This window comes from Clinocottus analis, unplaced genomic scaffold (assembly GCF_023055335.1).
Source record: "Clinocottus analis isolate CAN_PGR_092001 unplaced genomic scaffold, fCliAna1.0.p SCAF_19, whole genome shotgun sequence".
NCBI lineage: Eukaryota > Metazoa > Chordata > Actinopteri > Perciformes > Cottidae > Clinocottus > Clinocottus analis.
The window spans coordinates 7,757,664-7,783,420 of NW_027175920.1; the positions used below are offsets into that span (position 1 = coordinate 7,757,664).

A 25,757-nucleotide genomic window follows, 5' to 3' on the forward strand; every position below is an offset into this window, starting at 1 on the left:
AAGATGTTACAAGAGAATTTAACACAAATATATTTCTCTGTATCAATACGCCCGATAGAAAAAGAAAAAGGGTTGAGCTTGTTTTTCTTTTTTAATGGCAGAATTTTGCTTCATTGTTTTAGTATTTTAATCTCACTTTTAAAATTAATACAATTTATGATTTTATCTCCCAAATCCAATTCTGTAACTTTACATGTGTTTTATCATGATGCTAGCAAAATAAAATGAAACTTTTTTGATCCCACAAATTTAGTGGAATCAATAAATCCTACAGATTCACATTCATTTATAGATTAGAATAGACACAAAGATATTATATTTAATATAACAGAATCAAGCACAGTGTCAACAATATATAGTTTATGATGTATGTGTGTGATAGGAATATAGCGATTAGTTGTACAGCTCTTTCCAGGACAGTTATAACCACTACGGCATATCTTGTAGCTGCATGCAAAACAAAAGCCATAAACCTGCAGCTCCCTTGATTGATGACTGGAAACAGATAGTTCTGTTTAGTAATTGACACACAACATAACCAAACCCCACCGTAAACCTTCTAAACTGTTAGACCAAACAGCAGGGTCCCTTCAGTTTCCCCAGATTCCCCAAATAGAGCAGAGGCATGATCACACTCCCTGCAGTCGGGGTTATCAGGATCGGTATTGCTACAAAGCATTCATACACCTTGTCATCACTGATAATCAGATCCCCCAGGATGTATGCCAGCACCGGAGGGACGTACGAGATGACGGTCATGACAATGCTGTTGGTGATGATCTGGAGAGCCTTCTTCTTCTTGGGGTGGAGGTCTCCCCCTGCATGGACGGACTTCCTCAGAGCCCTGAGGATGGAGACATCACATGTGACAATGACGGGCAGCGCGACGATGTACATTAACATGGCCCAGGCGCTGTGGTTCAGCTCCTCGATGACCGTGGATGTGATTCCTTGAATCACCGTGATGGTCCACACGGCAGCAGCCATGAGGAAGCGGGGAGTCAGACTCTTCCTTGAGTGGTAGGTGACAGGATGGAGCACAGCCAGGTGGCAGTCCAGACAGATACACGCTGTTAGAAGAGGCCGTCCCGCCAAGTTTAAGGCATACAGAAAATTGCTCAACATTTGAATGGTCCTCGTCTGCCACAGGATGAAGTTACTCAGTCCGAATGGGACAAAAAGCAAGAAGACCAAGTCCATGATGGTGAGGTTGAGCATGAAGACGTCGTTGGGGGAGAACGGGTTTCCGGCTTTGTGTCTCCGGTACAGTTCCCAGAGGACAGCGACGCACACAGGACATCCAACCAGAGAGAGGAGAGCGCTGAGAGAAGCCCAGACCATAACACCTGCCAGCTTGTCTTCACAGTGTCCCAACATGTTCGCTGAAGGCTGGCTCAGGTTGAAGGTTAGGTTTTGAGAGCGAAGATGCACATGGAGAAACATTTCTTACCAGTAGTGACACTTTGTCTGGTGATTGCAGACACCTAAAATAAAACGGGAGCACTGAGGCAAATACAAATCAAACCTTGACAATTTCCAGTTTTCTTTGTTGTTTCTTACAAGTCACAATCTGTTTAATTGTCATCTTACTTTGATGATCTGACCTTATTTTTGGATGAGACCATGTAATAAAGCAGTCAATTTGTTTACATTATGTAAAATAAATTGGGATTTGAATATGCAAGTCACTTTGAGGATCATCTTTCAATCTTTGTCTGTACTGAGGTTTTTGTAAAACAAGGAGTCAAGCCAACCCAAGTTATTGTGATATGTTTTGAGGTCAAAGGTCAACAAGTTGACGAACGTCTTTTTAACCACAGGAAAAACACTTTTGTGCTATTCCACATTTAAATGATTAAAACTAAACACAACCATGTTGGCCAGTCTACAGCTCAAATTTCAGCTAAACTTTACCAGTTTAAAATATATATATATATATATATATATATATATATATATATATATATATATATATATATATATATATATATATATATATATATATATATATATTTAAACCTAAGTGTATCTTCTATTTGAACACATGATGAATGCTACTTTTGCCTACAGAAAGTAATTTTTATTCATAATAAACACCATGTTTTGGTGTATTCATTCCTCTTACAATATGTATCAAACAAAATGAGGACGTTGCTGGTTTCCTGGCATCTTTCCATTATCATTATCTAGAGACATAAAAAATGCTCAACAGAATTGATTAAAAAAAAAAGCACAAGCCATCAAGTACATTTGATTAAATAGTGCTGGCGTTGAACGGTCTTAGATTCGCTGCAATGAAGAGCTTGAAAAAGTTGATTGTACTGTCAGTGTAGAAATAATCGATTCAACTTTAAAGCTACTGAATGAAGAAAAGGGGATTGACTAAAGGGAAAGACTGCATGCTTAAGTTGTTACAAATCAAGATTTCGCAACTCAAAATGCAATGTTTTTTTTACATATTAGATATTATTGAGGAATACAAAGTACACACAACTACAGTGTTCGTATTAAATCCCTTTAAAGAAAAGGGAAGAGGTGGTTAAATATGTTCCCTTATGAAGGAAAATAACTGCAAAAACTACAGGAACTAGTAAACACGAGTGAAATAATTCAAATTAGTAGAAGACTCCCTTGTCCTCTTTCTTTTTTTTTTTTTACATAAACACCATTGTTGTCGTTACAGTTACCACCACTGGGTGGCAGTGACCTGCAGTGCATTGTGTCTGAGTTTACACATCTTGTAGTTTATTATGTGCGCAACATTAATGAGCATTTTAAACGGACAAAACCTAATGCCTTGAATCAGTATTCGTCCATAGGTTATTGACAATTTATGACAATGAAAATAAAGTCTGAGAGGAATATCATTGTCGAGGAATCATCACTATGTGATGGGCCTTCCCGTCAGTGCAGAGGTCAGGATATAATCCAGAAATGAGAGAAATGAGATGTTGACTCTAAAGATTTAAACAACATTGGATGTTTAAGTGTTTTATATTTGTTTAATGACACACACACAACATATGCAAACAATTCCATATAAAATGACAATTTCTTCATAAAATATTTTCTTTTGGATTTACTCCCACCTCCCTCCATGTTAGAGCAACTTGTCACAATGTATTCAATCAAACTAGCTACCATAGTGATTGTTTTTATGTATACACACACACACACACACACACACACACACACACACACACACACACACACACACACACACACACACACACACACACACTACACATTTACATTGTGGGACTGACCAAACAAAGAATAAAAAATCTATTTAAAAAAAAAAAAGCCCAGATAAAATGGTTGTTATTATTCATGTCCTGTCACACAAACTGTGGCAGGTCAACAAATATTCACATGAAAAGTACAAAAGATCATTTTTCTTCTACATTACAGATATTTAATTTGATAAAACCTTCAGCACACTCAAGTTAGTTAACTTGGGCTTGCTGCTGGATGAACGCATGCGTTTCTTTTTTCTTTGGTCTCATTTGAGACTTTTTAAAACACGTTTTGTTGAATTTACGCTTCTGCTCGATCTCATAATTTAAAAAGGGACAAAGTTTAGTTGATTTCAATCAGAAAAGCTGATCACGCTTCATTACTTTGACAAAAAAACACTTCAACAAGGAGAATGGCAGGAATATTTCAGGTGTTTCTGTAAACCAACAACCAGAGCGGATCCTCAGGCTCCGTACAGCTTTAATACAACAGTTCTAGATCGAAATAAACCCGAGGAAGGACACATAGTTTTAAAGAGGACAGCAGATCAGCCCCTCATCCGTGAGCGTCTCGGGCAATTCATTCACATATAAAATTAATATTTTATAGAAAACAACACTACAGTGTAAACACCAGTACATTATTTGTGATTGTATATAAAGGGTTCATAACATCAAGGAAAAATCACATTCTTAAGGAGGTGGGAACATCTGTGAGCCGTGCTTTACCATCGTTATGATCCTGTGAAAACCTTGTATCTCCAGCAGAGGTCATGAGTGTAAGCACTCAATTTCTATTTTAGAGCGCCCAAAAGCTCCCAAATTATTCAAAACCCTACTTTTTTTTTAAAATATAATTTCTAAAAGTTTTAAGGAAGCAATGGTGCAATTAAGTAATATAGAAAAGGTCAGTAGGTACATTTTAGTTACAAGCCTCTATGTGTCTTTTGAAAATGATATATTATCAATTGTTTTAAACTTCTTCAAAGTAGGACAGAACTAATGCATATTTTCTGACAGTAAGTGGAGATACGAGGTGTTCACCTGACAGCAACAACACATGTGAAGGGTTTCATTCCAAAAAGCTGTGTGTGTATCTGTTATATATGAAAACAAATTTGAAGAAAAAAAAAACGCGTACGTAAATCTTGTCACTCGATAATAATTCCATTCTAAACAATGTTAGTTTATGGTAGTTGAGGGTATTACAATCAAAACGTATCATGTTTGTATAACATGGTGTTTTATGCAATTGTTACATTAAAAATCTTTTTTTCTGGAACAAAACTCTTCAAAACCCGTATGAGAACATCAAGATAAAAGACTTTCTGAGTAAAACCGATGGGGAGTCGTTTCAGGACTTTAAGTTCTGAACACTGAACGACGTTCACCAAAACTCTGCAGAAGAAAACTCTCGTTCTTTCTTTTCAAAGCTGAGACAACAGTCGTTGGGACGTGCGAGTCGGGCGAGCGCCGTCTTTCCTACGTGGACATGAGGGTCAGACAATGGCTCCATTGACTCAGTTTTGACCTCCCCCAGCCCCAACACCAGTCAACATGAAAAAAAAAAAAAATTCTGTTGATTATTAACTGGGATGCCAGTGTTTTCCGCGGAGTGGAATTTGAGCCATGCATTGATTATCCAAACCGATGTTTTTGCCCTCTCAGTTCCACATTCAGCTCCAGTGGCGAGTGTGTTAACTCACAAACAGCAAGGCTGTTTCTTTTCTATAAAAAGGGAGCAAACACATGTACAGATACATCGAAATTCTTCACTTCTTGTGGAATATACTCACCAATAGCTTGTAATGCTTTCTTGCACAGTGAAAGGCCAACACAACCAAAACGCTCATCGTGACAACACAAGCCAGGGGGACATATGCAGTATCCTACCATGTAGTGCATTATGCATAACTCAAAATGCACATCATCTTCTCTAATTATCTGACAATTTATAAATCCCTGAAAAGTTGGTTCTCACTTAGTTAAACATGAACTTTGTCTTTAAAACAAACAAAAAAACATACATTTAGAAATGTTTGCAGCTTGGATGCTTAGTCTGCAAGCACCTCTTATCTCATCTGTTGTACCACAAAGTAGCTGCAGCCGAGACGCGAGCAACCACACACATCAGTGTGGCACAATGCCTCTGTCTTCTCCATACAGGATGCCTTTCTTTCAGGGAGCATGTTCACTGGCCAGATGGGCTGCGGGTCCTTCTCTGGCCTAAACAAAATGGCTTTGAGTGTGTTGAAGACCCCATCAGGTCAGAGACAAAGTGACTAGAATACTAAACACCACCTTCAATACACATCACGGCTCACTTTGTCAAAGTGCTTTCTAAGTTTGCTTCTCCGTTTAGCCGGGCGGAATAGCACATGGACTAATGCTATAAAAAGGGAACGGAAGGACATAGAAAAATGCTTCATGTGTGGTACAAACAACCACAGACATTAAACAAGTTAGATGGACTTTTTTTTTAAAAAAGAAGAAAAATCAGCATTAATCCAGCCAACGGTTTGATTTTGTCATAATCAAACCCTCCTCGTACCATGTTGGTTTAGACAAATGTGAACTCCTTTGCGTATCCAGTACTGAGACATACAGAGGCAGAGTCGCAGTGAGAGCAAAGATTGCTGAGAAAAAGACAAGAATACAAATGATGGCACAGACACCAGGTCAATGCCACGGTGTCATGGTTTGTCACAACTGGGGGATTATCGACTTTAGCCGGACAACGTCTATCGGTTTGGATTTGTGTGCTCCGCTCGATATCAATATCGTTCCACATGCATTTACTACTTCCAATATCAATCAGACAGCGTGGAATTTAGTCACAAATAGTTATCTTCCCTTTTTCTCACTCCTCATTTCCCTCAGTAGAGCACAAGCTGTGACTCCTCTTAAGTTCGTCACATTACTCCCCATCCCTTTCCTCAAGTATATCCAGTCCAGGTGTCCGCTAGTCCCAGATACTCTGGATTCTCTGCAGTGGAGGTCACAAACCCGTTCACATGCCTGGGCACTCTTCCGTCTCTCTCCAGTGCCTCGGGGCCGTCCCCTGCTGCCGCCTCGGCTACAGCATTGGCTTTGGCCACAAGGTCCAGGTAGTAAGGGTTGTCAAAGGCCGGCGAGGTGGCGGCCCCAGCACTCGCAGGGACCAAGTATCTCGGGTTTTCCACACTGTGACCGGAGACCAGGCCGTTAGGGAGGCGTCGGTCTGCTCTGGAGCCTTTACGAGGCAGCGTGCTGGGCCGCTCGGGGATCCCCGGCCTGAGATCCTTAATTTCCTGGTTGATGTACTCTAAGGAGATGGAGGAAGAAAAAAAGTCAGAACAACACACGACAAGTTTGAATTATCAAACACTTCCTTTTATATTATTAGTTTCTCTCTGGCTCACCTGGTAAGGCATGATTAGGATTATACCCATGACCCCGTCTGGGCAACGAGTGATGAAGGTGATTAGGATGATGAAAGCCATTTGACCCGTCTGTCTCCAGGTCACCCTGGCTCCCGTTGGAGTAAGTGGGGTCTTTGCTGTAGCGTCCGGGGCTGGCCGGGGGCAGCGAGGGGTCGTCTGGAGACCCGTCCAGGAAGACCGAGTCGGATTGGCCCCCGGCCGAGGGGCTGCGAGCCAGAGTTGGGTACTGCTGAGGAATCCATATGCCATTGGAGGTGCTGGCTCCTAAAGGTAAGGTAGGGTACTGGCTGCGGCCAAGGGTGGTCAGGGAGGAGTACATGCTCTGAGGCCCACCGGGGACGGAGGAATCAGCATCTAGACCCTGATCTCTGCTCTGCTGGAAAGAGAGGAGACATGAATAAGAAGTACACAAGTAGTTGAATTCAACCACTTAAAGATTGCCAGGACTTTATGGCTATGTGAATAAAGAGAAAGGGTAATGTAAAATACTGGACACTGACCCTGTACGACTTGTGTCTGTAAGGCCCGTTGGCTTGAGCCCCGTCGACCTGAGACCTGGAGAAGTGGTTCGGCTGAGGCACAAGATACTCCTCAGCATCCAGCAGTTCCCTCATATTGTTCCCTTCCTCCTCCAGAAGCATCCGGAAAAACTGGCTGTCAACTGGGATGGACATGCTCATCTGCTCATCGTTCTGCGAGAGAAAAAACAACGCGGATGGAAAATACGTTAAGAATATCCAAGTTTGTCTTGGACAGTCACAAAAAGCCAAGCGTCTGCAACATGAAGTACACGTTCACATACCTGAATGACGACATAGCGAGGTGGATCTCTGGCCATAACACTAAAATCACTCACAAGATCTTTGAATCGCGGTCTGCTGTCCGGGTCGATCATCCAACCTGACATCCAAACATGAAAATCAGATGTCAATCAATCATCTTAATATCTCTACTCTGTGGGGGACATGTGATGATGACAACTAGGTAAAACATAACGTTGCAATGAACCAATTCATCTGCTTTTTCATCTATAATCATATACAGTTTTCATATAAACTATCCTGTTGATTTACTAAAAAAGACTAAACCTTGAGACACAGACAGAAAGTACAATAAACGACTAACATTTGACCATGATCATGTAGACGTCGATGGTGCAGATGAGGGGCTGGGGGAGCCGTTCTCCACCCTCTAAGACATCTGGGATTTCTCTCGCTGGGATCATGTCATAGGGTTTAGCCCCAAACGTCATCAGCTCCCAGACCGTCACACCTGAGAAGGAAATGTCCAATGACATTTAATAAAATATCAAGCAAAATGACAATTGAAAATGTTATCCCTTAAAAATGACTGATGGAAACTTGTTTGGCAGGAAACTAAGATATGTGTAAATGCAGTGTGTTGAAAATAAATAAAGCTATCAACCAATTTAAGCAAATAATGATTTAATTGATCAGATTCTATTAATTTGTCCAATAAGGATTTAGAGCACGTTAGAGACCCATTCATTGTTAATGCAACTATCGATTGCATGATTTTTCTAACTTTTCAACTTCTTTTATGAAGGATTGTGATTTATATTATGAACTACTATGTTCCAAAATGATGTGTCCGCCACCTAAACTTTGTTGCTTAAATTACAGATGCAGCATGTTTTGGTGAAAAATAAACTTATAATCTTTTTTGTTAAAAAAGGGAGCATCATGCTACATTATAACTAATTAAAATGTATGGATACAGCCTGATCAAAGACCAACACAATTCTGCCTTTAATGTGATTTCCAGCTCCGAGTGATACTGACCGTAGCTCCACACGTCACTCTGATGAGTGAACTTTCTGTGCAGAATAGACTCCAGAGCCATCCATTTAATAGGAACCTTGCAACACAGATACAAAGCGGCAGTTAAAATATGCAAATCATTGTGAATGCCCTTAGTGCAGATGCTCCTACAGTCTCAGACATCTTACCTTCCCTCCATCAGCGTGATATTCAGTCTCGTCTATATCGAGCAGACGGGCCAGACCGAAGTCGGTGATCTTTACGTGGTTTGGGTTCTTGACCAGAACATTGCGGGCGGCTAAATCCCTGTGGACCAACCGGACTTCTTCCAGATAACTCATCCCCTATACCAACACACAGACAAACACACACACACACACACACACACACACACACACACACACACACACACACACACACACACACACACACACACACACACACAGAGAGATCCATCACCCACAAACCCATGTGTCCACAAATACAAATAGACAAGATATCAACAGCAACATTCAGACACTGCTGTTTCGTTAAGAAAAATAAAGACATTTACTTCTACTACTATGTATGTATGCAATTCTTAATAAAATGCAAACCACAAAGATGATAACCCTGTTTTTCGTTTAAATACCTTAGCGATCTGGACACACCAGTTGAGGAGGGACTGGGAGCCGATGCGGTCCTTGTTCTCCCTGACGTAGTCGAGGAGGCAGCCGTACGGCATCAGCTGAGTGACCAGCTGCACCGTGGAGGTCAGACAAATCCCAAGCAGACGGCACACATAGGGGCTGGCCACTCCCGCCATCACGTAGGCCTCCTGTGGGAAGACAGAGGAAAGATGCTCAGGAGTCGAGAACTTTATTCATGTAACTGTATCTAATTGGCGTTTCACTCACATCAAGGATGTCCTTATTGGCCTTTGGTGAGGTGTTCTCTCGTAACACCTTAATGGCCACTGGTATTTTCACATTTTCCCCATCAGGTGCCCACACTCCCTGAAACAAAACAATGAAAACCCTTCAAAAACTCACTAAAAGATGTAAATATATAGGTAGTGTTAAAGACCTGGCCCACATACCTTATAAACGGTACCGAAGGCCCCTGCACCCAGCACCCTGAGTTTTTTTAACTCAGTCTCCTTCAGGATGCGCATCTTAGCCTGATTGGGTGACGCACCACTGGGTGTCAGAGGCTCCACAAGCTGTAAGCGGATGGAAGATTCCTTCATTACAAACTACAACACCCAAGGTGAATCTGAGGACTACACGTTGCCCTGTTTTATTTAAAACAATCAAGTCTCATTTATGTTTAGCTCTCAACTTACAGCAAATCAACTCCCACTGGTCTCAACCACACAACGGAAGCCTCTGTTTATGAAACAAGTTATAACCAGCGGTGGCGCTCGGTGCCCACCTCATGTTCTTGCAGGATCCTCCTCATCGCCTCCTTCTTCCTGAGCTTCTTCTGTCTTCTCAGATAGAAGACCAGCAGAGCGAGCAGGATGAAGAAGAGCACCACTCCACCCACTGCAGCCGCGATTGTTGTACCCGGTCTAAACAGAGAAAAACAGCTTATCCTCAAAAGAAGCCCGGAGGAAATCCACCACTACATCCTTCAAGTATCTGAACAGTTGAGGCCACTCACCCTGTCCTCGTGTCAACGGGGCAGCCTCTCTCATCCATCACAGTGCAGCTGAAACACACAAGCGCTGGGTGTGAAATCATTGTCTTTGTGTGAGCAGTCCGTACTCTACTTTTTGTTTGTGTTTGTGATGCGTGTCCACTTACGACAGCGTGCAGTTGGTGGTGCAGGGCAGACAGTGTCCTGTCTCGTTGCTGTACTTCCACACAGTTTGCTGGTCCTCCTTCACACCGCTGGGACAATGATCCACACAAAACTCCCCGTCCTGGTAATTTTGACACTCTGAACAATGTTCGGCACCCTGAAGACACACATAGTGATGTATTTCAGTACATTTATACAAAAACATATCTCACACTAACACACAGGTAAAATGGTGTGAATTTATTTAGATTATCTTCAGCTCATAATCAGTAGACACAGACTGGAAATGTGGTAAAAGAGCTAGGGGGATGACATGCAACAAAGTTCCCAGGATGAGTGTTTCTATGAGTCATCATTTCTGGCTTGACTGTTCATTTGCATTGCAGTGTTCATTTTCAGATATTATTTTGTTATGTAAGGACTGGAAGCAACGTGAACATTTTACCGGGCCATGACAGGAAGCAGAGCCATTGAGAGGTCGACACTCTGCGTGACAGGCAACACACAAAGATCCATCTGTGTATTCACGGATAGACCTGCAACACAAGCACAGCAGGGATTTAACATCACGTCTCATAACACACAGTCTGGAATTTGTTGGATGTTTTTATCTCAATCACCTGACATTGTCAAAAGGACAAACATTTTTAGAAAAGGGGCCCCAGCTGAAAATAACAGTGTTAGCCTCTCCAGATGACCTGCACAGGATAAGTTGTTCTCACAAATGGCTGGACGACAATGTTCAATATTGTTTAACAACTGTGATTGTATTGTGACCATATGAAGATATTCTTTTGTTGACCAAATAAGCATGTTTTCAAACACATTTTGGAAAACATGTTTATTTACTCTGTTGTTAGAGTTAGATGAGAGGACTGAAACCAGTAATAAGTATAAAGCTACAACTAGCATTAGCTTAGATATAGTCCGTCTGTCCGTCCTCCGTACCCCTGTTCCCCCCGGTGAGATTTAAGATGCTTGTAGCAGGATTTTGTTACCGTTGGACAGTCCAACGAGCTGTTTCCTCATTTATGTCAGTCTTAATGTTAAGCTATGCTAGCTGTCTGCTGCTTATAGCTTACCATTTTACATACAGACATGATAGTGGTGTTATTCTTCTCAACTAACTATTAGCAAGAAAATGTAAAACAAATATATTTCAGTATTTCAACATTTGTCACATTGTGATAAGAATACATATTGTAATATTGATATTAACTATATCCCTGAGAACAAAAACAGGACTCCTGTTTCATTGTAGTGCTATTATAAAGTAAAGGTTAAACACATATAGAATGTGTTTCTCAGTATGATGTTTTAGGTATGAAGTGTGCACACATGTCATCAAACTGCAGGGCAACAGTATACAACACAAACTAACAAATTAAAAATGTATCTCTACAAACATATATTTATTTGTGTGTTATCTTGTAAATATTTATCTTACTTATGTACATCACGCAAAAAATCTGTTTCGATACTTTCGATATGTGGATCCCTGTGCTATCACATGCATTTACTTTGTCATTGATCTGCAGCTGCTTAAGGGCAGAATTTAAGTTAAAAGCTTTTTGATTGATTTATTGTGACTATTTTGACATTTGTGACATCCAATTAACCCAACCTAAATCCACCCATTTACATTTTTAGCCAAATAGAAGATGTTGTTTATTTCTGTACAGGACAACTTGTTTGGGGATTACAATCCACAGTAAACTGTTTTATATGGAACATTATCACTTGGTTTTATTGATATAGTGCAGCAACATACACACAAACACAAACTTTTATACCCCTGATTGATGTCGCACTCCTCCACACACTCAATGCCGCGTTGGAAAGCCTTGCAGGACACACACTGACTGGGCCCCGGTCCCCAGCAGCCCCCCTTGCACAGCCGGTGACAAACACGCCCTTCTTCCTCTGAAAACACATGCAGAGAAAACAGATGCACACTGTACTTTCTATTGGACTCTCCTCCTCACCATCACTGCAACGTTTAAATCTGTTTCAATGAGGTGAACAAACTCTGCAGACAAGTGCCAACTTTTTCATCAATTGCAAATGTATGAAGCAACAACATCCATGCATGTTCATTAGAATGCAATTCATCAAAAAGTATTTTCTGCAGCAGGATTTCTGTGTGAATAGACACTTGTATCCGGCCGAGATGTGTACCTTGGATAAAGTGACAAGTGGCTGATCAAAGTATTACCCACAGTATCTTCAGTGGACCTTGGCATTGCGTTTACCCACCACAGAGTTGGGCGTCCTGGTTCTGGCTGACGATGCGGTGAGGTCCCTGGGTGGGATGGAGCAGACCGTCCCAGGGCAGTGAATTGGTGTAGCACAGCTGGGAATTGTTGTGCAACAGGACCAAACCTCCACTGACGCTGCGTAGTGAACGCAACCCAAGAGACTGGATGTGTAGATTCTGGAGGGCCAGTGAAAACACACCCCTGACCAGGAAGAGAGGTTGTGAGGGAACAGATATTAAAGGCAAGGGTCAATTTTAAAAAGTCTTTTCGTTAATAGGTATTTCTTCAACTATACTTTGCATGTATATGAATATATAATCTGTACTGTAGTTATTCAAAAGCAGGTGTGAAAATATGACTTAATGTGTCATTTTTTGGAAATATGAAAGAAAAACAGTGTGGTAGACACTATAATTACAATACAGAAACAAGACAGAAATAAGACTGTCCTAATTACCAGAAACAATAGCACATAATGTTAGACCTTGTTGTCAAACATTGTCCGACAAGCAGATCTCACATTTGTCACTTTGACATAATTTGAGCATGCTACGCTAGATAGCCTGCCATAGACGGTATCCTGGTTGGAGCAGCTGTGCTGGCTAATAATTAGCTTTTATAACCCTGAAAGTGAGCAAACGGCCTCAACTGAATTGAAGACACACAAAAAAGAAACACAAACAAGACACTATGTGGGTGGGTGGACATCAGGATAGTGCTTTGTGGTGACACATCGCACAAAAAGAAACAGATATATTATTTATATTAAAATACCTCTCAATTTTATTAGAATATGTTTGCAGTGGGAAAGCTTTCCAATATGTGAAACACATCCAGCTTTATGCACGAACAGAAAGTCTAGTTGGTATTCTTATGTCTGACCATTTAAGTAGAAGGCATAAGTGTTTGCTCATTTTAATATGTATTTTCTTCTGAGTGTTTTTTCTCTTTATTTTTCTAACTTAATGTCAGAATAACTGAAAGACTGATTCAACTATTTAGTTTTTTGACATTCATAGTGATTCCTTATATGAGAAAAAATATAAAATGTCCAATATTTGTTTCCAGGTTGTTTTGGGTTTTATTTATTTTTTATTTAAAAATAAATAAATAAATCACATTCATAAAATGCTTACTGGCAACTACAATCACATGTTGAAAAACATACAGTAGTGTGAGGGAGTGTTGATTTTAAGACAAAATGATTAATATGCAGACAGTTTAGGAGTCTTACTTGTAGAGCATCCGGCCTCTGATCACCTTCAGGTTCTCAAACACACTCAGGTTTGTCCACTCCTCCGGCCAGGCATCAACGTACAAGTAACCTGCAAAGCGATGCAAGACAAAATAGAGGCGATATGGTATGGTCTGTAAAGCTTCCACATGGTTTTTATCTGATATTTGAATACACATTTGCAACACTTAGTAGCTTTTCCTCATTGTTTTTATTTATATATTCGTCTTTCTTGTGTGAGATGTTTTAGATAAGCCTGTAGAGGGATTGTACTTGGACTTGTATTTCTAATTATGTTTTCTCTGTCTAAACCATTTTATAAAAAAAATTAAGAAATACAAACTTTGTTATTTATAAATAAAATACAATTTAAAACCAAATAATAACCTGATTTTACTTTTTGATAAAAGCTTAAAAAAGGTTCTTCCTGTCCTCCGCAGGGTTCAGTACCTGTTATCTCTTCCAGTTGCTTGAAGCTGATCAGCTGCTCAACGCTCAGACCTGATGTGTTTCTCACAGGGTCCCTGGATAATGACAGCATTATGCTTAAATGACAACTTTCACAGAGCAAGAGGCAATATACAAGTTGTTTGTTTACCGTGTAAAACTTGTTTGCTGATAATATCCAGTGATGCAGGTTAGCTCTACTTGTCTTTACACTTTCACTCAACCCAAGATCGCAAGATCCTTTATCAGGGATTACGGGCTTGAGCTTCGGTTGGTGTCACGTAGGCAAATCCACCAATCTTTACTTTAACACCCACAAAGGGGCTGGTGAGGCACCTGAGTAGTTTGATCCACCCTGTATACATCATTTAAAATGTATTTATCAGGTTGTCGAACATGTCTTTTTACGTTATTATTTTAACTCTTGAGTGTAGATATGTCTCTATTCCAGATCAATTTGATTATTTTAAATCAAATCATCCTGATGAGAAGAAAAGACGCGAAAGCAGTTACACACTTACATATTGTACTCCTTGTAAACAAAAATATGCTTTAAGTACATTATAGTACAGTAATCTAAAGGGTTTGGCCTGGGTGTCGACTTTCCACTTAACTCAGACAAAGAACTACAAATATTGCTGCAAACTCACATATTTGAATGGCTGAACTCAAGGGATGTGGCCCAGTGCCAGTATGAAGTCTTGAGCGTAAAGCTGCTAATTGTGGTTACTCAAATGCACATGATTGTAAAGTTTAAAATGAAAAAAAATGTAATTGAATAATTTCTAAAGAACCTCTGTGAGCTAAAACTGTATTTATGTTCTCCATTCGGCCTGTGTGTCTCTTACCAGGCAAAGCTCTGAGGAAGGAAGGCCAGACTACCAAAGATCTTCTTACACTTGTTGAACTTCTCGACATTAGTAGACGTGACCATGGTGACACCATGATTGTCCATGACGCCCAGGTTGTCCATACCCAGACCGTAGCACACTGCAATACAAAGCAATTTATCTTAAATCCAGAAATGAAGGTGGGCTTTCTAAAGAGGTTCAACCCCACAGGAAAAGAATGGTTATCTCCATTTAACCACATTGTCAAAATCAATGACTTGCAATGGATAATGCCATTGAAGGTGGTCAAAGGCTTTATATGCACCATTGATTGACAATTAAAGGAGCTGATGGTATTATATCAACTAGTGTTGTCAAAATCATCAAAACATAGACACTAAATATTTAAAATGAGTTTAATTTGTCATTTGGGAAAACAGATGTACCAGCTGCACTTTGTGCTCTCCAACGAGTTGACACACACTGCTATTTATCTTTTATATTAAAATATAAAATTAAATTCCCTCAACATTGCGTACATTTTTCCCTGTGTTCTTGAAAATGGTGTTGAAAATCTAAATTGTTTAAGGTATTGGATCAAAGTTACTATTTCCAGTATTGTGACTGATATTAACTGAGCTTTCCTTGATCAGCCATGTCTGTTCATAATTAAAACAAATTATGCATTATAGATTGAGATTAAGATTATTTAGTAATCCAGTTAACTCCATGAAGTAACATCCTGAGGTGAATGCAAAAGAAATGATACACATGTTCCGAATTTATGTAAATGCCCTGATTAATGAGACAAACCCAAGTTTTAAAAACAACAAGGTACTGCAGAAACAGGTTGGTTCGCTCTGCAGCAGTCAGCATGTGATGCATCAAAACATCAGTGCGTGTAGCACATGTCACGCACTTAGAGAATACAACACTTAGATTCCTCCACAACCTTATGTAAGATTGTTTTGTAACATTTGAGTCACATATAATGACATTGTTTTTCCTGTGTTGGACTTTTACATAGCTGCTGTTTACACTCATGAGCCACTTCATCAGGTAAAACCTCTCTGATGCAGCTCTTTGCCACCAGAGCGGTCTGCTTTCTCCCGTGCATTGACTCAACTATGTGCAGAAAGCATTCCTTACAGATTCTGCTCCATGTTGACTTGGTCGCATGACAGTTGCTGCACATTTGGAAGCTTCACATTGAGTTTTGAGATGACTAGTCTTTGTGACATGGCACGTTATAGTTGTTCTAGTGAACCCAACAAAGTGGCCATTAAGTAAAAAAAATATTGTGACTCAATGCAAACTTACTTTTGGGACAGTCTCCTTCACACTTTTCACATTTCTGCATCTCGTTTCCCTCAGGGTGGGCGATGACAACTTCCTGGTTGGCTTTGGGACAAACCAAAGTACAAGCCACTTCCATAGCCAGATAGTTATCTGCAGACAGGGACACAAAGTGTTCAAAGGGCGTCTTTGGAGCAAAGAGAAAATAGTATGATGAAATGGGAAGCTGGTAGCCTGCAGCGTTAAAGTAGCAGGGATTTCATTGTCATACTGCCAGATTTCCTCTGTATGTGTGGAAAGCTTGGCAAGGAAGCTGAATAAATTATATATTTCTCCTGCCTCGCCATTCAGCATCTACTACCGTCATTGCGCCCTAAAGCAAGCCCCTTAATCAGCAGTTGCACCAGTGGAACTGCACAGTGGTCACAAGCTGAGCACTGTGTTGTAGCTTTCATGAATAAACACGGTTTGTTCAAAATCAGTTCTCACAAGGACAGGTCTTGACGCAGGTGGCTCCAAAGTTGAACTTCTTGTTTGGGTTAGGTTTGGTCTGAAAGATGACGGGGTCGTAGATGGCGGGGGGAGGACAGTTCTCCTTACACACGCCGCTGTCGTTGAAGTGGCGGCAAGCCTGGAGAGAAGAGGAAGAAGGAAACGCGTTACTCCAGAAATGACAACAGTGTCTAACAACACAATGAGATTACAGTGAACACAACAATTGCATGATGAATACGTGTGGGAGTTTGTCTTTTACCAGACAGTCTGAGTCTTTGGGTCCTGTGCATCCAGCAGCACACTGCCTGTGACAGCAGTCATGGGCAAGGCGACCTTTACACCGCTGACAGTCATTCCCACATGGAATACGGGTCACTTTGAACAAAGATGGAAAAGTGAATATTTTTTAGTTGTACTTCACCTGCTTTTAACATTTTCCACTGAAAGCCAAATAGCGTAAATGTCCTAGACGCTGCATGTGGGGTTAACTCACATTTCTGGCAGTCCTGTGCAGTTTCTCCCCAGCACTTTTTCTCACATATACTGGAACAATTTGGACCTGTGCAAGAAGAAACACAAGAACAAATGAGCACTTATCCCACAATTTAAGAAGAGTCCACATTTATACCACAAAGTACAGGTGAGGATGATGAAAAAATGAGTTTGGGAGGTATTAAGTAGGGTTGCACCGATCTGACTAATTACCAATAGCAATTTTATTGGACTGATCTGACATCAGTGTTTGAGCTGTATGTCGAACTTGTAGAAGAGACTGGGATCAATATTTTATGATTATCAGCCTTGACTTAACTATTGCTCCTACAACTTTGTAAAACAAAATGTAAAAAAAAGAAATACATGCATATGCATTTACTGAATTGTTTGTTATAAAAATAATAAATCAGAAACTTACCAAAATTACCAGAAATTGCAGCAACAGATTTGTCAGGCCTAAACAATAATTAAAATCCCAGTATATAATGTATGTAGTATATAAAGTTAAAATTGAGTAGATCGGCCCCCTTGTCACCGATACCCAATCCAGCTATTTGAGTCAGTATCGGCACAATATTGGTATCTCTAATATTTAGCCATAAAACAACAAATTGGACAATTTGAGGATTCCCGAAGACATGAAAATGTATCCATGGAGACTAGGGTCACAGAGTTGGTGTTGTTTAAGACATGAATGGACACACTGTGCTGTCCCTTCTGCTGTTTTGTATTTACTGTGGCACACGAGAAACAAGTTCAATATTTCAACCCATCCATCAGCTGCTCACATTCAGAGGCTCGGGGCTGCAGTCGGTGATACTTGGCGTGGGGGTTCTGCTGGTCCAAAGTGTCTCTCCAAACAATGCTCTGGGGGTCCGGGAAGCACAGCTGGGGGTTCCCCCAAATATACACCGCACCCAACAGGATCTCTGCAGGGGAGACGATACATGAGAGGAGGTTATCAAATTACTGTTATACAGTAGATAGCAGATGACGGATAGAAGGAGGGAACAAAACGCCGTTAACAGCTTTAAAGCTGAAGATATTAATACAATGAATGAGTCAAAATGAACCAATCTTTCAGTCCTAACCAGAGTCAAGTCTGCCAGTTCATACTGGGTTTGGGTACCAACGAATAGCTAGACTACACTGTTATCCTACCTGTGAGGTTACGAAGCCGGAGCACCCGGAGCCCCTGTCCGCCCAGAGTGTTATCCAGCACAGCCAGGGCGTAGCTGGAGTTGTACAGCTGGCTGCCTCTTATGATGCGAAGGTTGTCCAAAGGCAACAGACTCACCGACACATGAGCTACCAGTACGTAGCCTTGTACCTCCACAATGCCCTGAAGAAGAGGGGATGAGAAAACAAATAGGATGAGTCTGTTGTGCCAATAAAAACAAGTGGACTGAGGAGAGAAATGTAAGCAACGGAATCCTTGTTCCATCTTTAAATAATTAAATCTCCTTATATATATATATATATATATATATATATATATATATATATATATATATATATATACATATATATATATATATATATATAAACATAAAAATGTATATACTTGTAGGAAGGAGAGGTCGGGGTTTCCATGAAGGTGTGTGATCTCCAGGTTGCCGTGTACGACCTGGCAGCCGGTGTAGAGCAGCTTCAGGGTCTCGTAGTGGTTGTCCAGGCTGGAGGGCAGGGTCAGCTTCATGTCTGTACCCAGACACACTGCCACACAGAAAACACATTCATACAACATTTACCATGTACAATTCATTGCTTAACATTCATGAGGTTTGAGAGCTAACTGCGTTTTACTGTCATTCAAAATCTTTTGGAAAGCAAGCCTTATATTAAAAATACAAAATGTACACAAAGGACACTTCGTCTGCCTCGTTAACACTGTGCAGGTTTAAATTGAATTGCAAGAACTACTTTTAACAACACTTTTTTAAAACTTGAACTCATCAAAATAGTTGGTGCTTTAATTTCTGGAGCAGTACAACACAATGTAATTTAGGTTAACTGGTTCATGAGCTTTTCAAAATGATTGTGATACCCATTGAAAGCGTGCATCATAATAAAAAAAAAAAAATAAGACGTTTATTCATTCGAAGAGTCCACAGATTTCATAAGAATTTAAAATAAAAAACATTTTCTGAGATAAATACAGAGCAGACCCCGTTGATTAAAATATTGTAAGTGTAACCTCTTTCCTTTTTTAATGCTTTAAAACTTCAGCTGCTACAAGGAGTGCTGCACAGTTACAGACGTTGTGTTTGTCGATATGTTCAGACTCCAAAAATGAATGCCGTAAGGACTTAAGACTCCACATATCTTGACAGTGTAACTGTTTACGAGTGGCCTTGAATGGTTCTTCTGAAACACAAACCATATGCGCTGCCACAGTCTTGTCTCTTGGTGAACATGATATAGTTTCCACTGGCAGCAGATTCCACCCACAGTGGGTCACACACGCATTACATTCAGGGTCATACAGTGATACAATTCATGGGGGCTCTCGCACACACATAGCTCCCATGCTTTAGCAGGCGGTCACACAGTGGACAGTCCCTCCTCTGCTGAGGTTATAAATGACTTCCTCTGGCCCCTTTCCAACAGCCCTTATAGTCAACCCATTTTTCCTGATTGTAGCCCCCCTCCCTCCCTCCTATGCTATCTCTGTCCCTCCTTTTGGAAAGCACAGCTCGATGGACTTGCATGTATAATCAGAGGGATAAGACGTACTGGCAGGCTGCAGGAGGGTGATTCTCATAATACTCCTGGGTTCAACAAAGTTCAGAAGATATCTGCTCAAGACATCCTCTTATCAGTAATGTGCGTATGCCGTGTGTAAAGTTTCCTTGTGATGGCTGACGATCAGAACTTGAGTCATATTACTGCCACTGCAAAAACCTATTGGTTCATAAAGTGTGAATAAATAAGTTCCACATTCAAATCTGACAGCTACTGCAACAAATGGCTCTATAATTATTAGAGTAACAGCCAAAAATACACATCCAGTCGATGTGCCAAATATCAAATCAAATGACTAATCATTGCCCACTCAGTGATGTCATTGTGGAAAATAGTTTTACACGTCAGGCCAAGAGGGGAGTCGTGCTTCTATTTCCCAGCCTTTAAATCATTTTTAACAAGACGGATTATCTAAACAGAAACAAAATCTGACTCCCTGAAACTCTGTGATTTGCACAAACTACCACACACGAACAACACAGACAGCTACAGATCTGGGGATTAAGTAAATGTGCCGTAACCAAGAGCACAACAGAGCAGTTTCCATTTCTAAAAAGTCTGTGTTAAGCCAGTTCCCGGCTTCCTCTCCTTCTATTCCCTCATTGTTTGCTCTCCAAAAGTCTCTCAGCAACGGCTGTGTGTGCATGCGTGGCCTTGTGAGGAGCTGCCCACCGCTCCATCCATGCAGCCTAAAATACTCCCTCTTTTTATCACTTACTTTGCTCTCTCTGCCCCACTGCCTTCCTCTTTCAAATTTAATCACTACACCTTCTTTATTATTTGCAGTGAGAGTCAAGTTCTCATAAAATGTCCCCTCTTTTCCCCCATTAATTTATTCCTGACAGACTTTGGAAAGTGTCATTTCACAGGAATGTGTGTCTTTGCATATCCAGAAGATGACACACCAGTGAAGCGGGGGGGAAAAGGGGCTACTGGGAATATAGAAAGACCAGGTTGTAGTTTAGTGATAAGTCAAGACCCTCCAGGTCACAAGGTGTGTGTCCAGAAGGTTATCGGAACAACTAAGGACTGCCACTGTCATCCGAGCACACAATTAAAGGTGTTAGTGCAGGCTTCTGCACAGCGTATGGTGGCAACTTGGCTCTGGAAGCTTCCACTGATCAAGTGTTTCTATGGTTCACCAGAGACTTGCTATCTTTTTAACGTTCTGTTTCTTAAGTCAGTGCCCACTTTGCACGGACCATCCAGCATTTCTTTTACACTCAGTGATCAGTGGCGTAAAGGCAGAGATAGGTTTTAAAGCATCACTGGAACTTGAAACAAATAAAGTAGTTTGTACACCACGTCGGGAGGCGGGGGTGTTTAAATATGGGGGTTACATTGTAGTTTCGGGCAGTCTCTTCTGGAAGAAAAAAGAAAGGTAGTTGTGTACAGAACAAAACAACCAAACGGAGAAGTTTGCACATTCGCACAGCTGTTCAATTACAGCATGAGGTTGGTGGGAATGTCACATTGCCGGTTTTGGAAAATTGCAGAAATTGTCAGTCAGCTCTCACCATGCTGAGGATTGGGAGGTGTTTGGGGGGAGGGGGCTTCAGACCATCGAACAAGCCTCTTAGTTGGATAATCATGATGCCTTTAAGGTAACCTTCTGAAGTGAGCTGAGCTCAGTGACTGGCCAGCTGTGAAGAGGTGTCGAACACTGTCGACACACATCCAGTGTTTTGTATAACATCGTTTGATATTTTTGTCACACTAGACTGTGTCTTGTAAGAATTAATACAAGCTTGATCAGTGATTTGAGCTTACTCTTCCTGTAAGACTGAACATGGTGAGTTAAAACTGTCTCCTGCACCAGTGTGCTTCTTGGGACTATCTGTAAAACTGAACGCCAGCGTGAAGCCACACCTGCGTGTGGCAGCGTGCCAGTGAGCACAGGGAGTGTGCGTGTGTGTTTACCAGTATGTGTGTACGGTAGGTGACGTAAACACGGTGGCAGTAAGGCCACTGCCGGAGTGAGACTGAACCACGGTGGAAAGGCCTGCAGCTTTACACACCAGTCAGCCAACAGCCAACAGGATCCTCGAGCCTCAACTCGAGTCTGGATCAGATCCCTTCTGAGCTCAACACAAACAGAACACGCTGATCCAACAGCTCTTCAGTTTATTATCCCTCAGATTTAACGTGTCAGTCCTAATTCTAACACAATGTTAATCCTCGTGTGTCCTGGCTGCATAAACGTCACATTTTTCCCAACCTCACGGAAAACATTCTTTCTTCCTCTTCACTCTACAGACGAGGAATAAAAAACAGGTATTGCTCAACAGACAAGCAGAACAGGATCCGTACTGTACTGGAGCCACACACACAAGCTCCTCACTCAGTCACCAGGCATGCGTCGACTGCAATTACAAACACCACTGTACCAGAATATGTCCTACATACTTTTACGCATTCATTAACTACAGTTCAAAAGCGGATGTATTTGAATGTACAATTCATTTCAAAGAGCTCAATGTTTTATAATCACATTGATAGATGAACCAGAAATACTGGCATGTCGTTCCAACCAAAGCTGAACAACCACCGTATTCAATACACACAACGACATAATTCACATATTAATATACTGCATTGCGATATATGTTATTGCAATGAACTCTACAGTGACGCTTAGTGCAAAAGAATATGTTTTCAAAAATGCTTTAGGTTTATTTTATGCAAGATTGTAATTAGCATTTGCTTAAGTTGTTACTGTACAACAGACTGGTGAAATGGTGTATAGTAATAATCATAAGACACCATTTAAAATGGGTAACTAAAGACCCTTTCAACGGATCATATGGCCAATTAGCTTCTGTGGAAAAATTTCTGCAGACACCCACATTAGTTTTATTAACGGGTGTTAGATCAGTTATTGTAACCAATCTATAACATATTACTAAAGGATTCATGAACCATTAATACAGCTGTTAGTAGTAACTTTATCAATAATAAAGGAGGTCTTCTTGAAAAGAGGTACCAATAAACGAACCACAGAAGCACTCTATCCTTATTTTTGTATGCTATATCCTTATTTTTATCAAGATGTAATTCTACTTACAGTAGTTACGATAACTGATCGATGACAATACCAACCTGAAATGATCATTACTTCTTAAAGTATCGCTATCTGTCAGTCAGATCAGTGACACGCAGCTGAGACTGGTGAGCCACGGTCAGCTGAGCTAAACCTGCCACTGAGGGTGATCCAGTAGGGTTTAATCGCGTCACGGGGAGTTTCAGTCAATAGGTGCACCAGAGTGTGACAAAGACATGCACTCTGTGGATACGAAGGCCACCCAACACAAAACACACAATATGTTCTCACACCACCTCACACAGGAGCAGGTTGTTGAAATCATTAGTCCAGAACATGGAAGGAAAAAAAAACAACTTCTGACCTTTGGAACCATACACTTGTTGACCACAGGATGTTTGTGTGTATGCATGTGTGTGTGAGTGTGTGTGGGTGTGTTTGGACAAAAACAATATTGCATTACTGAAAGTAAGACTTGTGCATTGCTAAATACAGCTGCTATGGACTAATAACTGCCCTTATGCTGAACTGATGCTTCAGAGATCGACGCTGTGGAGTAAAGTGCACCAACCTGTTCCCACCAACAATGCAGTTGTGTTCGCAAATCACTTCACCTGCGACTATTGGCGTTGTTTGTGTGTGTAGGTGTGGGGGTAGCAGCTGATAAAAGACAAAGAAGCTTCACGACAATATGTTTTACTCATATTAGTCTTCTTTATAAGTAAAGAGGACTTCATTTCAAACATGGTGAAATTTCATGTTATCATGCACTGGCCTATTTCCTCACATGGGCATGTCGATAAACGCTGACAAGTACGTGTCAATAAAGCACGTATTGGAGGGAAATCTAAGTTATTGATGTGAATGTGTTTCCCATTAGCTTATTAAATGCTTTTAGATTCAGCTTATTGACCTCTGACTCCACTTAAATCAGATCTATATCAATATGGACGCATATGCAGCCATGATTAATAACCAATATTGTCATGGTTAAGATTACTTGTTTGGCCTAAAATGAGAAATATTATGGAGGCCAAAGTAAGATATTGAAATTGCTTCCTTCTATTTTTAAGTACTGGGGTTTTCTTATTATTTTCAGTCCAAACCTCAAAGCAGCAAAACATAACATTTGAGAAGCTAAAATCATGAAATGTCATCTTACTTTGACTTTCAAAGTTTCTGTAGATCGACTACTAAATTAATGACTAACTGTTTTAGCCCTGATAAGAGAAGGAAAGAGAAACTGAAGCAAATGCAACATTCTTCCAGATTTAAAAAAAATACGTAATGGGTTTTTTTGCATAGAATTATAATAGTTCTACTTATGTATGATGCAAACAAAACAGTGAAAACAATGTCGTACCACCTTGCAAATATGCAAGAACTAAGTCAAAGTTTGCACTTTCACTTAGCTCTTGTTTTACTGGCATGCACTCAAGCTCTAAGTGTGACAAATGGCCCTCTATTAGACAATGTCCTCTTTGGAGCCAGAAGTGAATAATTGACATCGTCATGATCCTTTGCACACAATGCCCTGTCTGTTATTGTTGTTGGTTTGTTTTTGTTTACGCGCAGAGCGAACCAGCCTGACGTCCTGCTGCACGCACCGCCGTCTCTCGGTGTCCCCAAGTTGCAAAGCAGGTTCTCAGATGTATCACCTGCTCCACTACTATTACTACTACACAGTAGCTATGTTACTACAACAGCTCCTATGTTCCAGCGAGGTTTGATTGTGTAACAACAATGTGCTACAAAGGGAGTTTTAGTCAAAACAGTAAATGAGGGTTGAGGCTTCGTTGCGACAGGTGTGATTTCTCCCCCCTCACGAGCAGCGCTTCATAAACCCCACGAGCCCCAGAGAGGACGAGGGCTCGCGGAGGAATGTGGTCCTTCAGCTGGACATATCGCTGTCTTTGTGCCGAGCTGGACGTTAAACACCTACTCAAACACAACCCGCGTGTTATACTGTGTCTACTTTGCAAACAGGGGGAGCCATTAGAGGCGAGGCGAGTCGTGAAAGTTACCCACCTTCTCTGCCCGACGCGCCCGTCAGCCCGAACAGCACGGCCCCGACGACCAGCAAACTTCTCGCCGCCTCCATCTGCTGCGAGCCCCCGGCGCTTCTAGTCCATTTCCAAAAGTTAGGTGTTCCTGCTGTTCCCAATGAGGACTTAGCGTATTCCAACTTGTTCTCGTCTTCACGTTTTTTCCCCCCTTCTTCTTCTTCTTCTTCTTTTTTTCCCAGGCACCTTTTGGAGTTGTTGTTCGTTTCTCAATCTCAGTGACTTCCTCCCTGAAATTTTCGTGCCTGTTGGTAGTAAAGCGTGACAGCGCGCAGGAACAGATGCGCGCTCCCGCGGAGGCCTGAGCGGGGAGTGGCAGGTTGACTCAGCCCGCCCCCACTTCAGACTGTTATCTGCAGGGCAGTGCTGCTATAACTTTACCTTATTCTAACGCGTAGATATTGTCCAAGTGGTCCCTCCTTCAGTAAGAATACACTATCGGTAGGTTTGTACTTCAAAGCTTTAACTCATTAAAAAAAAAGATGAGAATTTAGGATAGAAATATATAAGCATTATGTGTCAGCCTATACCTTTTCATTGTTTTCTTTTTGGAATATTAGATTGTGGCTTTACTTATTGTATTGTATGTAATAGTTGACAAAATAAAACACATACCATCACTTCACTTGG

The 25,757-nt window shown here is 41.0% G+C and overlaps 2 protein-coding genes across 2 annotated transcripts; both read right to left on the bottom strand.

Moving 5' to 3' along the window:
* Nucleotides 1–567: 567 nt before the first annotated feature.
* Nucleotides 568–1,377, bottom strand: LOC137789706 (G-protein coupled receptor 15-like). Its single transcript, XM_068583468.1, has one exon. It carries the CDS (start codon nucleotides 1,375–1,377, stop codon nucleotides 568–570), a length of 810 nt encoding a protein of 269 aa, XP_068439569.1.
* Nucleotides 1,378–3,006: 1,629 nt separating this feature from the next.
* On the bottom strand, nucleotides 3,007–25,385 carry erbb2 (erb-b2 receptor tyrosine kinase 2). The gene is made up of 27 exons (XM_068582714.1): nucleotides 25,093–25,385; nucleotides 18,844–18,995; nucleotides 18,441–18,621; nucleotides 18,068–18,208; nucleotides 17,278–17,343; nucleotides 17,044–17,159; nucleotides 16,779–16,920; nucleotides 16,314–16,442; nucleotides 15,012–15,153; nucleotides 14,167–14,240; nucleotides 13,717–13,807; nucleotides 12,481–12,683; nucleotides 12,018–12,147; nucleotides 10,670–10,760; nucleotides 10,227–10,381; nucleotides 10,084–10,131; nucleotides 9,853–9,991; nucleotides 9,518–9,640; nucleotides 9,336–9,434; nucleotides 9,071–9,256; nucleotides 8,628–8,783; nucleotides 8,461–8,536; nucleotides 7,784–7,930; nucleotides 7,461–7,558; nucleotides 7,159–7,350; nucleotides 6,638–7,031; nucleotides 3,007–6,540 (listed from the first exon to the last, which is right to left on the bottom strand). Exons 1-27 carry the CDS (start codon nucleotides 25,163–25,165, stop codon nucleotides 6,173–6,175), a joined length of 3,912 nt encoding a protein of 1,303 aa, XP_068438815.1. The 5' UTR covers nucleotides 25,166–25,385; the 3' UTR covers nucleotides 3,007–6,172.
* Nucleotides 25,386–25,757: the final 372 nt, after the last annotated feature.

What these genes read in the sequence shown, in the direction of transcription:
- erbb2 (XM_068582714.1), bottom strand. Translation starts at nt 25,165, where the DNA reads ATGGAGGCGGCGAGAAGTTTGCTGGTCGTCGGGGCCGTGCTGTTCGGG. An exon ending in GGTGTGTCCAGATCGCTAAG is followed by an intron (nt 8,784 to 9,070) that starts GTATTTAAACGA and finishes GTGTTGGTATAG; the next exon opens with GGGATGAGTTATCTGGAAGA. An exon ending in CTACATGATCATGGTCAAAT is followed by an intron (nt 7,559 to 7,783) that starts GTTAGTCGTTTA and finishes TTTGGATGTCAG; the next exon opens with GTTGGATGATCGACCCGGAC.
- LOC137789706 (XM_068583468.1), bottom strand. Translation starts at nt 1,377, where the DNA reads ATGTTGGGACACTGTGAAGACAAGCTGGCAGGTGTTATGGTCTGGGCT.